At 40.7% G+C, this 18,251-nt stretch overlaps 1 protein-coding gene across 1 annotated transcript in view; it reads right to left on the minus strand.

Moving 5' to 3' along the window:
• Positions 1–3,327: 3,327 nt before the first annotated feature.
• Positions 3,328–18,251, minus strand: part of SLC35D1 (solute carrier family 35 member D1) — a 59,631-nt gene continuing 44,707 nt past the window's right edge. Inside the window, exon 12 of the mRNA XM_036933138.2 lies at positions 3,328–8,029. Within this exon, the coding sequence (XP_036789033.1) occupies positions 7,921–8,029 (109 nt within the window). The 3' untranslated portion in view covers positions 3,328–7,920. The remainder of the gene's footprint in view (positions 8,030–18,251) is intronic.

Raw genomic sequence — 18,251 nt, forward strand, 5'->3', positions numbered from 1 at the left:
CAGCTCGTGCCCTGTCTTTAAATCCTAGGTGTGTGAACTTTGAATGAAGAATGGTATTAAACAGGCATATAGTGTTGATGAGCTTGGAGCCACCAAGTCTGTGAAAAGCATTCGAGGAGAAACAAGAACCTAGAATGGTGGTGAAGAGCAAAGGTCTTTTCAGTTGGACTGATTAGGGTTTGGATGTGGGTTCCACAACACACTGGACAAATGGTACCTCATGGAGCATTATGGTTGCACCAGGCCTCTGCTGGAGGCTAGATACTCGCCCCAGTGAGCTCAGTCTGGTTTGATGGATGGATAAAGAAACGTGATGACAGCTGCAGGGAAGTAGTCCTGGGGGTACCTGGTAGCTACCCGCCTCCTGTGGATAACATAAAGGCACCAGCTCTGCTCCGACTCTGGGCAGTACCTCTCCTGAGGTGCTTCCCAATACTGACAAGCATGTGTCCAGAAACCAAGCAAGGTGAGAAACCAGCAAGGGGCTGAATGGAAAGAGCATGTATCTCACACATTAAGAAAAAAGTCAAAGGATTTTTTAAAGTTGATTAAAACACATGCCTTAAGGACAGTCTCTTCAACAAGTGTCAGGAAAACAATGGTTCACACACAGAATGGAGTTGGACTTTACACCATCTACAGAACTAGCTAAAAGGGGATCCTAAATGTAAGACCTAAAATTATAAACTCTTAGAGGAAAACCTAGGGGAAAAGCTAGATGACAGTGAATTTGGCAATTCTTTTGGCTATTACATCAAAAACATGGTAAATAAAAGTAAAAATAGGTTAACTATACTACATCAAAATTTAAAACTACATCAAAAGGCACAGTCAACAAGAATGAAAAGGTAATTTACAGAATGAGAGAAAATATTTGCAGGTAACATATTTGATAAGGGGTTAAAATTCAGAATATATGAAGAACAAAATCCAATTTTTAAAAAATGGACTTGAACTGACATTTCTTCAAAGAAAGTATATAAATGGCCAACAAGTATATGAAATGATGCTCAACCTCATTATTTATTATGAAAATACAAATCAAAATCACAATGAGATACCACCTCACATTAACGAGGATGGCTACTATCAATAAAACAAAATGAGTGTTGGCAAGAATGGAAACTTTGTGTGCTGCTGGTAGGAATGTAAACGGTGAGCCATGATGGAAAACAGTATGGCAGTTCCTTAAAAAATTATAAACTACTATATGACTCAGCAATTCCAAAATAATTGAAAGCCTGTTTGGACACCCATTACTATGGATTCTTTGTCCTCCCCTCAAATTCATGTTAAAACCCTAATCTCCAAAGTAAGGTATTTGGAGGTGGAGCTTTGGAGATGTAATTAGGTCATAAGGGGCAGGCAGTACTTATGATAGAATTAGTGACTTTATAAGAAGAGGAAAAACAGGACCTGATTCCTCTCTCTGCTCTCCACCATGCGAGGATATGAGAAAACAGACATATGCAAATCAGGAAGCATGTTCTTACCAGATGCCGGATCTGTTGGTACCCTGATTGTGGACATCCCAGCCTCTAGAGCTCTGAGAACTAAATGTTTGTTCTTTAAGCCATAACATTATGGCAATTTGTTATAGTAGCCCAAACTAACTAAGACACCCATGTTTAGCAGTATTATTCACAGTAGCCAAAAGGTGAAAGCACCCCAACTATCTTTCAGTGGATGAATGGATTAACAAAATGTGGCATATAAATACAATGGAATATTATTCAGCCTGGAAAAGAAATGCACACATGCTTCAATGTGGGTGAACCTCAAATACATTATGTTACCTGAAATAAGCCAGTCACAAAAATACAAATTGTATGATTCCACTTACGCAAGGTTCCTAGAGGAATCAGACTCAGAGAGACAGAAAGGAGGATGGTGGTTGCCAGGGGCTGCAGGGAAAGGGAAGTGGGAAGCTGTTTAAATGGTATGGATTTCAGTTTTGCAAGATGAAAAAGTTCTGGAGACTGGTTGCACAACAGTGTGAATATATGTATTACCACTGAATGTTAACTTAAAAATAGTTACAGTGGTAAATTTTATGTGTATTTTACCACAATTTTTAAAAATTGCCTTAATGTTCTTCTACCTCTGTTGAGTCTGCCAGTACCAAAGTGCCTTCCTTAATGAGCATGTGCTATTTTTAGTTCATTTCCTAGTAAAGCTTTGAGGCTTACACACTTGATTAAGCAGATGAAGCAGAAAGGTTAGCATTTCTTTACTTTGAATTTACAAGTATGTCAAAGACACTGGATATTTAGTCACATGTGCTGTTCATGTAAATCACTTGTATAGCCATAAAGGAAAAACTCCTGTGTCCTCTCTCACTGCTCTACTCATAATACGCCTGGTCACCAAACCTGTGGGTTTTTTCCCTACCAAGCAAACCTGTGACACAAGCTGGGTGTATTGCAGTTCAGTTCTGACGCTGTCTCCCTGGAGTTAGCGTTAGATCCCACAGGAGAAGGGCTAAGACCCACAGGACAGTCCCGACCACCATCTTTCCACTGCAAACCACAAGTTCAGGTTGTTACCTGTGCTTCTGACCAACCAGCTATAAATCTGAGGTCTCCCTGACCCCCTCATCAGGTTGGTTAATTTGTTAGGCTCACAGAACTCAGGAAATCAGTTTACTTACTAAATTACTGGTTTATTACACAAGGATGTAAGTCAGGAACAGCCAGACGGAAGAGCAGCGTACAGCAAGGTATGTGGAAGGGGCGTGCGCAAAGCTTCCCTGCCCGCATCCTCCCCACACCTCCACGTGCTCAGCAACCTGGAAGCTGTCTGAACTTTCTAGCCCAGGGATTTTTATGGCGGCCTCATTAGGATTACACAATGGATCAAATCACTGGCCACGAGTGATTGATTTAACTCCCAGCCCCTCTCTGCTCCACCTAGGTTAGGGAAAGGAGGGGGTGTTTGAAAGTCAAATCACAAGGTTGATTCTGACTACCAGCTCAGTCACCGTATTAACATAAACTCAGGTGTGATTAAAGAGGCTTATTATGATTAACAAAAGACACCCATTTCACCTTTATGGGTCTAGCTATTTCAGGAACTGGGAACAAAACTAAATATAACAAAAGATGTTCCTTTACCTCTTGTAGGAATTACAAGGGTTTTAGGAGGTCAGTGCCACACACAGGGACAAAGACCACACACACATTCTAATAAACCACTATAACACAATGACAAACAGTATTTTCTCTATTGTTAGGTCTCAGTCAACTAACAGATGCCATCCTCTTAAATTTAGGCAGACCTGTGGCTCAATTCTTTGTATGTACTTAGAAAGAAATCTTAATACATATGTTCAGGAAAATTATTTATTTGACACCTTTACAAAAATATTTAGGCACATAATTTTCATGTTTATGTCACCTGATTTACATATCTCAATTCCCAGTACCTTTTAAAAACACAAAAATGGTCATTTGGTAAATAGAATCTATATTGAAAAAATACTGCAATAGGTCAACATTTGTAGACAAAAATCAGTTGATTGTCAGCATGAAAAAGAAATATTTATGAACAAAATAAACTCTAAAAACATTTTTTGAGAGACAATAAATCTAACCAGTAGATTTCTTTTTTAAAAAGTATTTTCAAAAGAGAAACCTTAAAGAAAAGCCACTATAGGGTATCTCTTGTTACTCTGATAAAGTGGCATCTGACAGGAAAATCTAGAAGATAGGTTTAGAAAACAGTGATGTTGCCAGAGGTTCACAAACACCAAGAACTGAGATGAGCCTGGAGATGAGGCAGCGCAAACCAACGCACTTAATTCAGAGAAGGGAAGAAGAAAAGTCCGGCCCGCACAGGAACTTCCTGGAGGTGACACGCTGCAAGTTTTAACAACGATTCTGAAGTGTGATTATCTTCCTCTAACATGGAAAATTATTTCTCTTCTTTGAAATTTACCATAAAAATATGAGAGTAATTTGATTCTTTTTTAAAAACAGGTGGAATCACCTGCCTCACAGAGTGGCCACAACTGTATCTAGTTAGTATTTTTAAAAAGACTATGAATAGAAACTTATTTAATCATTTTTGTGGCAACAAAGTACAGGGTCACATTTTTCCAGAAATACACACATTGCCCAGCCTCTAGCATTAAGGAGCGCAAATTGAACATCTTAATTTGTCTATAGTCACACCAGGAAATAATGGCAGTAACATTTGCTGAGTGCCTAATATGTACTAGGCATTGTGCTAACTAGTCTCACAACTATCACCTCATTTATTCTGATTATTACTGTTTTCCTCTCCCTGAGGGAAATTACAACCGTGTTCAACTACAACAGTGTTCATGAGGAGGAACTAATATTACACAGCCATGGGGAAGAAAGAATATGTGCAGTGAGGGAGGAGGGACCCAGCTGTTCACTGAATTCTAATAGCTTGACACTTATCTCGGAGTTCCAAGGGTAGTAAGAGTTACAAAAGTCCTCTAAGATGATAAAAATGCCCCTATGGGTGGGGCATCCCTAATTAGTAATACTGGTAATAGTGCAGGAAGCTTACAAATTACCAACTCCTTTTATCTGCTTCTTTCTCCCAATTATATTCTGGCTAAATGATGATAGATTCCTGGAAAGTAAGAACCATGTGCTATTCATCTCAGTTTCCCCAGAGCTTAGCATAATGCCTTGTAAAAAAGAGATGCTCAGTAAATCTTTGCTCACTGAATGAGGCCCTAATAACAAAGCAAAGGCAGACCCAAGATCCTAGTACTATTCCAAACCAGTCAAATGTGAAACTACTAATCTTTCCATGAAGATCCTGCATCAACTTTACTCACCTGAACTTTCCATGGATTCCTGATACAACAGGACTACAGAAAATGTGCAAATGCACTTAAAAAAAATCTACATGCAAGTTGGATCCTACAAATGATTGAATCATAAAGTCAACAGCCATGTGGTGATTAAAAAAACACCTGACATGTTGGCAATGTGCAGTCAGGGTTATTCAGATCGATCTGGCACTGACTAACCGCAGACTGGCCAAAGAGGACTTCACTGTTACCAACTCAAGAAAAAGAGCCACTAGCCATAAAGTTTGGCTTTCAGAATTCTCACCACAGCTCATCTGTCTCAAAAGGCAAATTAAGTAATTCACTCTACATTGACTCTTTTTCTCCCAAGAGGTAGTTAATAGGTCAAAAAATTTTGCCTTGTAAGGAATTAACCTTGGGGCAAAATCCAGACATTTGGGTGATGCTAGAGTACCAGGTAAATCTCTAGTGTACAATAACCAAGCCTACACATAACTGAAAACAAACTCCAAAGATGGCTGCCCAGTCCAGTGGATCTCCAACTTCCCCAGGCTGCCTTCTCTTATCTTGCCATGGTGGTGCCAGACGAAGGGGGCTTCCGGGAACCAGAATACGGAAAGGGAAGAAGCTGTAAGTTGCTCTACCGCTTCTGATCAGTCAGAAAGTTCATTCGGCATAGGCCAGGGGCCCTGAGGTCATGTGCATTTAGTGAAGCTATAACTGTATGTGATTTTCTCAATAAATCTGGAGAGGTGACAGATCTTCAAGGTAACCTGACCCCCAAGAAACAGTTGAAAACCTGGTGGGGTTCTACCCAACCTCCTCTAAACAACATCCAAAGGCCTTTCATAATGAGAAATTCTACAACACAAATGACTTTTAATGTCAAAGTTCCTTTCTTTACATGGCAGACAGAAAAAGAAATGAAACCCCTAAAATTAGCTCTCACAGTGCCTTCACCCTTTACTCAGGCAAAACCAGGCAGTGTGCACAACATTCACAGCCAGAAGTGCCTATCAACGGAGCCCAGCCTGGAATAGAGCGAGCTCTGGCATACATTACCCATCATGCTCCTTGATTTGCAAAGCCTGTTTGTCTCTGGCTCCAAATTAATTCAGCTAGCATGCCTATTTCCTCACTTTCTCAGAGAATAAGGGCAGTTAATCATGGAAGCATGGTTCAATGTAAAAAACCATTAATTTTGACTTATTAGCAAGTCACTGACTTTCTCTAGTCTTGTTTTCTCATTGGTAAAACAGGGACAATAAAAACCATCTTACACAATGTCATATCCTATTCTCCCACTGATATTTTCTCATATCAGATGATACTGGAAAGAAGTGAACCTTAGGATCTGTTACTTGGAACTTCTAAATTGGAAACTGGTCATGAGCCTAATTCTAAGGACCCAGTACCACGGACCAGGCTTTAAGAAAAGTTACACAGAAATAAGGGAAAGACATTCAAGTGAAATTATGAAAATGACCTCAATATAATTTTCCAAAGATTAAAAAGAAATTGAAACCTTCCCAGTCACCTGCTGAGGCACCAAAATACTGTTTAGTCACCAGAGCCCAGTGGCTTCCAAAACCAGGGAGATTGAAGCTGGTGTGTGCACCAGTGCAAAGGTATCCAGCCTTGTGTACATGGACAGCACAACTGGCCTGAGCAAACACTCGTGCCCACAGTCAGTGGAGGTCACAGGCCAAGTCACTGGACTGTGTCTGAGTTAATACCCTGCCCGACCCAATGAGGCAACTCCGGCGATGCCCCTCTACAGCTGCACTCCCAGGGTGCAGCACCGGTCTTGAGAGAAGCAGGCATGCTCAGGAAGTGAGCCAAGGGGCACGGGACATAGGTGGGGTGTCCGAAGAAGGGAGGCTCCTCCCATATGAGGAGAAAGGAAGACAACAGCTCTGACACTGACAAGGCAGACCAAGGCTTGATGGTAGGGAACCTCCAAGCAGCCTTGACCCTCAAGCCCGTACTCCAGGAATGAGAGACCTGGTCATACTGACTCGAAGAGGAGCAAAAAAGAGTAACCACCAAACCCAGAGGAGGGCATCCCAGGGGAGCAGATGGTGGCCACCTCACCTGCATGCCATTCTCACTCAGAGAACAACGGCTGAGCTCCGCACACACTGACCTCACACTGGAGCATTTGGTTTTACACAGCGGTGGGGTTGGTAGGGGAGGTGCTTCTAACCCCATTTATAGATTTGGAGTTTCTACAAGCAGAAAAGCTCTGTGACTTGTTCATACTCGTACCATCTTCTGAACAGATTGTCTTCTGTCTTAGCCTCAGTCATCACTGCACAAGTGAGATTCAACTACCTCCAAAACCATATCTGTACCGCTACACTTAGCACAATGCCTGGCCCATATGACATACTCAGTACATTTTAGTTGAATGAATGAATCGGACAGATGAATAAAGACAGGGTAAAAGGCCTACTTCCTCCCTCCCCTCATTATTCATATCATTCACAACAAAGAGGAAACAGTGTATTTTCAAAGAATGCACTCTGCTTATCCCATAAGTTCTCAGGGAAGCCAACATGGAAACCGATACATTTCAAAGCTCCACATATTTTTTCAGTGCAAAAGGTGTCATCTTTGGTGAATGCAATGATGGCGGCCTTATGAAGAAAATGCAATTGTTAAGAAATAAAATTCAAAGAAGAGAAATTTCAGATACTTGGCTGCATTTCCAGCAGAAGGGAGGCTACACTGCTTCCAGACAGAGCAATGAATTGAATGATGAGGCTCCACTTGGAGCACTTTATATATGCAGCTCTCAGGGACACCTGGATATCAAAGTATGGAATAGAATATTTTCAAAACTCTGATGTTTCACTGTCAGCATAGAAGAAAAATAAATTAAAAAGCCTGGTGCATTTTATAGTCTGATATAAATTAATTCAAATGGCATATTTAAAATAGAGTCAATTATAAGTTTTTTCTCATAAAATTTTAAAAGGCAGCAATCAATCCTCAGATTGTACAAGTGCAAAAGAATGGTATTTTCTCCATAATCAAGACACGTCAACCTCAGTATCTGTGTAGGAACTGCCAGTGTTCTGAATTGATAAGAAACTTGGGCCTATGTATTTGATAGAATCCTCTGGTCATACTGCTCCTTTTCCCTTAATGTCCAGCTTGTTACTGGCCTCTGCCTGTTTGCTCAGCTGCTCTTCAGAGAAAGTTATGTAGGAATACACCAGGCTCCCAGCAATACTGAAAAAAAAAAAAAAACAACCACCATCAGGGACGAAGGAAGGAATGGCAAATGAAACTGGTGTGAGGGTTGGAGCCACATTTACAAATCAGTAGCACATGAAATTAAAACAGACATAGCACCTTAATTATTATAATAAAATCAAAACAAACTAGAGACAGTCCTTCATCATGATATTACACACTGTTGATGTTCTAGGAAAATCAGTGTTTACACATATTTGCCAGCAGGAGTGTCACTGTTATACAGCCTTTCTGGAAGACAGTTTGTTGAAATCAAAAACCTTAAAATTCTGCTTCTCCTTTGACTTAGCAATCTACTGCACGGATGAATTGTGTAAGTCTTCACAGATACAGCACAAAGTGTTTACCACAAAATTTATAATTGCAGAAAATTAGATAAAAGGTCAATGTCCCACAGTGGAGAATTATATAAATTTGTACAATAGAATATTATGTATCCATTAAAATGACATAAAATGGAAACAGGCAATGACACCTTAAATGAAAAAACAATCTCATAAAACATTAAGTATTGTCTAATCCTATTTTATTTAAATGAACATGGCTTTTCAGGTTCAAGACAGTAGCATAGGAGGACCCTGGACTTACCTCCTCCCACAGACACAACGAACTTACAGCTACATATGGAGTAATTTTCCTCTGAAAAGGACCTTAGAGCTAGAGAAGCAGCATCTCCACAAGAGAAGATAAAAGAGGCACATCAAGAAGGGTAGGAGTCAGAGACACAGCCCTGCCTGGGAACCCACCCCAGACGCAGCAACCCCACAACAAAATATGAACTTCTTCCTCAAGAACTGGAGGACTGTGCCCTACATCAGGAACCCCAACCCCAGTGGCACCAGGAAGACAAATCCCCAATATGTCTGCTCTTGAAAATCAATGGGCATTAAGCTAGGAGAATCATAGAACTATAGGAAACAGATCCCATTCTTGGAAGGCTGCCCACAGACCCACTCAACCTGAGATACAGTACAAAAGCAGCAGACTGAGGGGCACCTAGACCCTCAGTGAGGGAGACTCATTTACTAGTTTAGGACCAGCTGCCAGAGAGGCAGGAAACTGCAGGCACTTTTTCCTTGGGATGGAAGCACTGGGGAAGCCATTTTTGCAATCTCATCCTAACTTGATGGTGAGAGAGCCGACAGGCACTATTTTTGGTGTCCTGCCCCTAACCTGCTAACACTGGAGGGTGTGTTCTATCCACCCTGCACTGTAACCAGGCTTCTCAAGTGTCCTGTGACCTGCCCATCTCATGTAGCATCTGAACTTCAACAGGACTAGGCAAGCACCCCAAGCCCCACCCACCCAATGCAGAGACTGAGCCACACAAGGCCAGGTGAATGCCCTGAGCCCCACCTTCCCTGTGCAGCACCTGCAGCCCTATCACAGCCTGTGGGCACACAGCCCACACAGGAGACACCCACAGCATGCCTGGGTCTTGTGGCCAGGGAAGAGTGTACATCTGGGCCATATGTAAAAGCTCCTATGTAAGACCACTTCTTAAAGACTGACAGAGGTAGCCATTTTGCCTAATATATATGGACAAACAGAAAGACAGGCAAAATGAGGAGACAGAGGAATAAGTTTCAAACCAATAAACAAGGTAATTCTCACAAAACAACCATAATGAAATGAAGATAAGCAACCTATCTGATAAAGAGCTCAAAATAATGGTCGCAAAGATGCTTACTGATCTCAGGAGAAGAATGAACACAGAGAAAATGTCAACAAAGAAATAGAAAATATAAGAAAATACTAAAAAGAAGTTATAATTGAATTGAAAAATCCCAGAGGGGTTCAACAGCAGAATGGATGAAAGAGAAGCACAAATCAGTGAACTAGAAGACAAAAGTAATGGAAAACACCCAGACAGAGCACCAAACTGGAAAAAGAACTAAAAGAAGTGAGGATAATTTAAGAGATCACCAGGACAAAATCAAGTAGAATCAAATATGCATTAGAGGCATCCCAGAAAGAGAAGAAAGAAAAGGCCAGAAAAATTATTTGATAAAATAATGGGTGAAAACATACCTTACTGGGGAAGGAAACAGGAAGCCCAGAGAGTTCCAAAAAGATGACCCAAAGAGAAACACACTGAGACATTTTAATATTAAAATAAGCAAAATTAAGGATAAAGAGAAAATCTTAAGAGCCACAAGAGAAAAGCAACATAGGGGGGCGGAAGATGGCGGCGTGAGTAGAGCAGCGGAAATCTCCTCCCAAAACAACATATATCTCTGAAAATATAACAAAGACAACTCTTCCTAGAATAAAGACCAGAGGACACAGGACAATATCCAGACCACATCCGCACCTGAGAGAACCCAGCGCCTCGCGAAGGGGGTAAGATACAAGCCCCAGCCCGGCGGGACACGAGCGCCCCTCCCCCCAGCTCCCGGCGGGAGAAGAGCAGGCAGAGCGGGAGGGAGACGGAGCCCAGGACTGCCGAACACCCAGCCCCAGCCATCCGGGTCAGAGTGCAGACACAGTAAGTGCCCAGGGGGCCCTGGATACTAGGAAAACAGGGCAGCAAGAACAGTGAGTGGGCACTGGAGGCCGGGTGCCGGAGGACATAAGAAAAGCGCGCGACCATTTTTTTTTTCTTTTTATTTTGCTGTTTTGTTCTGGCGAGCGCTTTTTGGAAGTCTTAAAGGGATAGGGACCCCAATACTAGGGAAACAGGGCAGCAAGACCGGTGAGCAGATGCCTGAGGCTGGTGCTGGAGAATAAAGAAAAACTAGCGGCCACTTTTTTTTTTTAATTAAAAAAAAATTTTTTTTTTTTAATTAAAATTTTTTTTTTGTGGTCGTTGTTTTGTTTTGGCGGGTGCTTTTTGGAAGTCTTAAAGGGGCAGGGCGGGTCACTTAATCCAGAGGTAGGGAATCCGGGATCTCTGGGCACCCTAACCCTTGGGCTGCAGGGAGCAGGGAGGCCCCTTACGGAGATAAATAGCCTCCCAGCAGCTCCTGCTCCAACGCGACTCCACCATTTTGGAGCAGCTGCCCGAGCCAGGCCACGCCCACAGCAACAGCGGAGATTAACTCCATAGCAGCCGGGCAGGAAGCAGAAGCCCTGTCTGCGCGCAGCTGCGCAGCACAAGCCACTAGAGGTCGCTGTTCTCCCAGGAGAGGAGGGCCACAAACCAACAAGAAGGGAAGTTCTTCCAGCCATTATTCGTCCCAGCTCGGCAAACTATTCCTATCACCATGAAAAGGTAAAGCTACAGGCAGACAAAGATCACAGAGACAACACCAGAGAAGGAGACAGACCTAACCAGTCTTCCTGACAAAGAATTCAAAATAAGAATCATAAACATGCTGACAGAGATGCAGAGAAATACGCAAGAGAAATGGGATGAAGTCCGGAGGGAGATCACAGTTGCCAGAAAGGAGATCACAGAAATGAAACAAACTCTGGAAGGGTTTATAAGCAGAATGGATAGAATGCAAGAGGCCATTGATGGAATTGAAATCAGAGAACAGGAACGCATAGAAGCTGACATAGAGAGAGACAAAAGGATCTCCAGGAATAAAACAATATTAAGAGAACTGTGTGACCAATCCAAAAGGAACAATATCCATATTATTGGGTTCCAGAAGAAGAAGAGAGAGGAAAAGAGATGGAAACTATCTTAGAAGAAATAACTGCTGAAAACTTCCCCACACTGGGGGAGGAAATAATTGAACAGACCACAGAAATACACAGAACCCCCAACAGAAAGGATCCAAGGAGGACAACACCAAGACAAATAATAATTACAATGGCAAAGATCAAGGACAAGGAAAGAGTTTTAAAGGCAGCTAGAGAGAAAAAGGTCACCTATAAAGGAAAACCCATCAGGCTAACATCACACTTCTCGACAGAAACCCCACAGGCCAGAAGAGAATGGCATGATATATTTAATACAATGAAACAGAAGGGCCTTGAACCAAGGATACTGTATCCAGCACGACTATCATTCAAATATGATGGTGGGATTAAACAATTCCCAGACAAACAAAAGCTGAGGGAATTTGCTTCCCACAAACCACCTCTACAGAACATCTTACAGGGACTGCTCTAGATGGAAGCACTCCTAGAAAGAGCACAGCACAAAACACCCAACATATGAAGAATCGAGGAGGAGGAACAAGAAGGGAGAGAAGAAAAGAATCTCCAGACAGTGTATATAACAGCTCAATAAGCGAGCTAAGTTAGGCAGTAAGATACTAAAGAGGCTAACCTTGAACCTTTGGTAACCATGAATTTAAAGCCTGCAATGGCACTAAGTACATATCTTTCAATAGTCACCCTAAATGTTAATGGGTTGAATGCACCAATCAAAAGACATAGAGTAACAGAATGGATAAAAAAGGAAGATCCATCTATATGCTGCTTACAAGAAACTCACCTCAACCCAAAGACATGTACAGACTAAAAGTCAAGGGATGGAAAAACATATTTCAAGCAAACAACAGCGAGAAGAAAGCAGGGGTTGCAGTACTAATATCAGAAAAAATGGACTTCAAAACAAAGAAAGTAACAAGAGATAAAGAAGGACACTATATAATGATAAAGGGCTCAGTCCAAAAAGAGGATATAACCATTCTAAATATATATGCACTCAACACAGGAGCACCAGCATATGTGAAACAAATACTAACAGAACTAAAGGGGGAAACAGACTGCAATGCATTCATTCTAGGAGACTTCAACACACCACTCACCACAAAGGATAGATCCACTGGGCAGAAAATAAGTAAGGACACAGAAGCACTGAACAACACAGTAGAGCAGATGGACCTAATAGATATGTACAGAACTCTACATCCAAAAGCAACAGGACATACATTCTTCTCAAGTGCACATGGAACATTCTCCAGAATAGACCACATACTAGGCCACAAAAAGAGCCTCAGAAAATTCCAAAACATTGAAATCCTACCAACCAACTTTTCAGACCACAAAGGCATAAAACTAGAAATAAACTGTACAAAGAAAACAAAGAGGCTCACAAACACATGGAGACTTAACAACACGCTCCTAAATAATCAATGGATCAATGACCAAATCAAAATGGAGATCCAGCAATATATGGAAACAAATGACAACAACAACACTAAGCCCCAACTTCTGTGGGACGCAGCAAAAGCAGTCTTAAGAGGAAAGTATATAGCAATCCAAGCATATTTAAAAAAGGAAGAACAATCCCAAATGAATGATCTAATGTCACAATTATCGAAATTGGAAAAAGAAGAACAGATGAGGCCTAAGGTCAGCAGAAGGAGGGACATAATAAAGATCAGAGAAGAAATAAATAAAATTGAGAAGAATAAAACAATAGCAAAAATCAATGAAACCAAGAGCTGGTTCTTTGAGAAAATAAACAAAATAGATAAGCCTCTAGCCAGACTTATTAAGAGGAAAAGAGAGTCAACACAAATCAACAGTATCAGAAACGAGAAAGGAAAAATCACGACGGACCCCACAGAAATACAAAGAATTATTAGAGAATACTATAAAAACCTATATGCTAACAAGCTGGGAAACCTAGGAGAAATGGACAACTTCCTAGAAAAATACAACCTTCCAGGATTGACCCAGAAAGAAACAGAAAATCTAAACAGACCAATTACCAGCAACGAAATTGAAGCGGTAATCAAAAAACTACCAAAGAACAAAACCCCCAGGCCAGATGGATTTACCTTGGAATTTTATCAATCATACAGAGATGACATAATACCCATTCTCCTTAAAGTTTTCCCAAAAAAAAGAGGAGGCAATACTCACAAACTCATTCTATGAAGCCAACATCACCCCAATACCAAAACCAGGCAAAGACCCTACCAAAATAGAAAACTACAGACCAATATCCCTGATGAATGTAGATGCAAAAATACTCAACAAAATATTAGCAAACCGAATTCAAAAATACATGAAAAGGATCATATACCTTGACCAAGTGGGATTCATCCCAGGGATACAGGGATGGTACAACATTCAAAAATTCATCAACATCATCCACCACATCAACAAAAAGAAAGACAAAAACCACATGATCATCTCCATTGATGCTGAAAAAGCATTCGACAAAATTCAACATCCATTCATGATAAAAACTCTCAACAAAATGGATATAGAGGGCAAGTACCTCAACATAATAAAGGCCATATATGATAAACCCACAGGCAACATCATACTGAACAGCGAGAAGCTGAAAGCTCTTCCTCTGCAATCGGTAACAAGACAGGGATGTCCACTCTCCCAACTGTTATTCAACATAGTACTGGAGGTCCTAGCCATGGCAATTAGACAAAACAAAGAAATACAATGAATCCAGATTGGTAAAGAAGAAGTTAAACTGTCACTATTTGCAGATGACATGATATTGTACATAAAAAACCCTAAAGACTCCACTCTGAAACTACTAGAACTAATATGGGAATTCAGCAAAGTTGCAGGATACAAAATTAACACACAGAAATCTATGGCTTTCCTGTACACTAACAATAAACTAATAGAAGACAATTCCATTCACAATAGCATCAAAAAGAATAAAATACCTAGGAATAAACCTAACCAAGGAAGTGAAAGACCTATACCCTGAAAACTATAAGACACTCTTAAGAGAAATTAAAGAGGTTCCTAACAAATGGAAACTCCTCCCATGCTCCTGGCTAGGAAGAATTAATATCATCAAATTGGCCATCCTGCCCAAAGCAATATACAGATTTGATGCAATCCCTATCAAATTACCAACAGCATTCTTCAATGAACTGGAACAAATAGTTCAAAAATTCATATGGAAACACCAAAGACCCCGAATAGCTAAAGCAATCCTGAGAAGGAAGAATAAAGTGGGGGGGGATCTCACTCCCCAACTTCAAGCTCTACTACAAAGCCACAGTTATCAAGACAATTTGGTACTGGCATAAGAACAGAGCCACAGACCAATGGAACAGAATAGAGACTCCAAACATTAACCCAAACATATATGGTCAACTAATATTCAATAAAGGGGATATGGACATACAATGGGGAAATGACAGTCTCTTCAACAGATGGTGCTGGCAAAACTGGACAGCTACATGTAGGAGAATGAAACTGGACCATTGTCTAACCCCATATACAAAAGTAAACTCAAAATGGATCAAAGACCTGAATGTAAGTCATGAAACCATTAAACTCTTGGAAGAAAACATAGGCAAAAACCTCTTAGACATAAACATGAGTGACCTCTTCTTGAACATATCTCCCCGGGCAAGGACAACAACAGCAAAAATGAACAAGTGGGACTATATTAAGCTGAAAAGCTTCTGTACAGCAAAAGACACCATCAATAGAACAAAAAGGAACCCTACAGTAAGGGAGAATATATTTGAAAATGACAGACCCGATAAAGGATTGACGTCCAGAATATATAAAGAGCTCACACGCCTCAACAAACAAAAAACAAGTAACCCAATTAAAAAATGGGCAGAGGAACTGAACAGACAGTTCTCCAAAACAGAAATACAGGTGGCCAACAGACACATGAAAAGATGCTCCACATCGCTAATTATCAGAGAAATGTAAATTAAAACTACAATGAGGTATCAGCTCACACCAGTAAGGATGGCTGCCATCCAAAAGACAAACAACAACAAATGTTGGCGAGGCTGTGGAGAAAGGGGAACCTTCCTACACTGCTGGTGGGAATGCAAATTAGTTCAACCATTGTGGAAAGCAGTATGGAGGTACATCAAAATGCTCAAAACAGACTTACCATTTGACCCAGGAATTCCACTCCTAGGAATTTACCCTAAGAATGCAGCAATCAAGTATGAGAAAGACCAATGCAGCCCTATGTTTATCGCAGCACTATTTACAATAGCCAAGAATTGGAAGCAACCTAAATGTCCATCAATAGATGAATGGATAAAGAAGATGTGGTACATATACACAATGGAATACTACTCAGCCATAAGAAAAGGGCAAATCCTACCATTTGCAGCAACATGGATGGAGCTGGAGGGTATTATGCTCAGTGAAACAAGCCAAGCGGAGAAAGAGAAATACCAAATGATTTCACTCGTCTGTGGAATATAAGAACAAAGGAAAAACTGAAGGAACAAAACAGCAGCAGAATCACAGAACTCAAGAATGGGCTAATAGGTACCAAAGGGAAAGGGACTGGGGAGGATGGGTGGATAGGGAGGGATAAGGCGGGGGAAGAAGAAGAAAGGGGGTATTAAGATTAGCATGCATGGGGGGGTGGGAGAAAGGGGAAGGCTGTACAACACAGAGAAGGCAAGTAGTGATTCTACAACATTTGCTATCCTGATGGACAGTGACTGTAAAGGGGTTTATAGGGGGGACCTGGTATAGGGGAGAGCCTAGTAAACATAATATTCGTCATGTAAGTGTAGATTAATGACACCAAAAAAAAAAAAAGGCAGTTCCTGTGTGGAGACCTCCAATGAGTTCTACACAAGGGTATAAAGGGCATATAAAAGTGTAGGCAAAGGGTCTGTTTGTGTTTATACAGAGGATCAAAGCCTAATTGGGCTACCCCAAAAATGAACTAAGATACGATATGAAAAAGAACTTCCAACATCTGCACTCTCTGGAAGACTCATGCCAGAAGATGATCATCAAAAATCCCCAACAAAGATCCACGCACTGCTACAGCTGTAGATGCACTCATCCCACCAGTTCCTGGATTTGCCATGGGAATGAAGAAGGAGATATCTAAGCTGGCCTGTGCATACAGTAAAACAACAAATTTGACTGGATCTATACTGTTGGAACTCAATCAAGAATTAGGAGAAGTGCAAATTGTAGCTCTCCAAAATCTTACAACTACAGACTATTTACTGTTAAAAGAACATATGGCATGTGAACAGTCCCCAGGAATGGGTTGTTTTAATTTGTCTGATTTCTCTCAGACTGTTCAAGTTCAGTTGGACAATATCCACCATATCATAGATAAGTTTTCACAAATGCCTAAGGTGCCTAACTGGTTTTCTTGGCTTCACTGGAGATGGCTGGTAATTACAGGTATGCTTTGGTTATGTAACTATACTCCTATTATGTTAATGTGTGTGCGCAATTTAATTAGTAGTTTAAAACCTATACATGCTGAAGTTACTCTCCAAGAAGATATGTCAAAGAAATAATCAATCTTCCCATGTTTTCTTCAGCCTGCTACTTCTATAGCTTTTCTTCTTCCTTCCTAATTACAACCCTTAAATAGAATTCGTGCCTCATATCAAATTTACCGAGTATCATAATTCTTCCAAGTGGTAAAGATACCTCAAGACAAATGCTGGGCAGAAGCCACAGGGCATAAATCTGCAAAGAAGTAAAAAGCTAACCTTTTCAAACAATAAGGCTTCTCTCTCACTTACTAACTTTACATTTCCCTGTATGGCCCCAGAAGATGACTGGTTAGCCAGAGATGGGTAAGATTCCTCAAGGGAGGAATAACCCAAGACAGGCACAGTCGCAGGGGGGCCATCAGGTGAGAAATTGGGGATCAACAGAGGTGAGGCTTAGAACCTCACCCCCCTGTTCTGAGAGAAATCTTCTGCATACGTGGATGTTTTATTGCCCTTGTCTAGCTTGTATTAACACATAGTCTACAGGCACACACCTGATCATCTACATTTGCTCTCTTACAACACTAAACTATGTTTTCTACCTTTATCTTACATCTACCTACCACTTCAGCATTTTATTAAAAATAATAATAATAAAGAGAGAAATGTGGTATCCACATATAAATCAAGTATAAAAATCAAATGAGTATTCATATTTGAACTGTTTATAGTTCATAATGCATGAGCAACACCAAAAGTTTCTGTGATGACTGCCCTTGTACTGCTCACCATGTAACTTATTCAATATGTAAGAATTTGTTCTCCATGTAAGAACTTGTTCGTTATGCTTCAGAAAATTGGAGACTGACGAAAATTAGGCTTGGGGTGGATTAATGATTGTGCATTGAGCACTGACTCCCCTATACAGAATTTTATTGTTGTTAACAACCATTTGATCAATAAATATGAGAGATGCCCTCACAACAACAAAAAAAAAAAAAAAAAAAAAAGTACACACTTCCAATTGTAAAATAAATAAGTAACCGGGATGTAATGTATAGCATAAGGAATATAGTCAAAATATGGTAACAACTTGGCATGGTGATAGCTGGTAGCTAGAATTATCATGTATATAAATG

The sequence above is a fragment of the Manis pentadactyla genome, chromosome 4 (assembly GCF_030020395.1).
Source record: "Manis pentadactyla isolate mManPen7 chromosome 4, mManPen7.hap1, whole genome shotgun sequence".
In the NCBI taxonomy this organism is placed as follows: Eukaryota; Metazoa; Chordata; class Mammalia; order Pholidota; family Manidae; genus Manis; species Manis pentadactyla.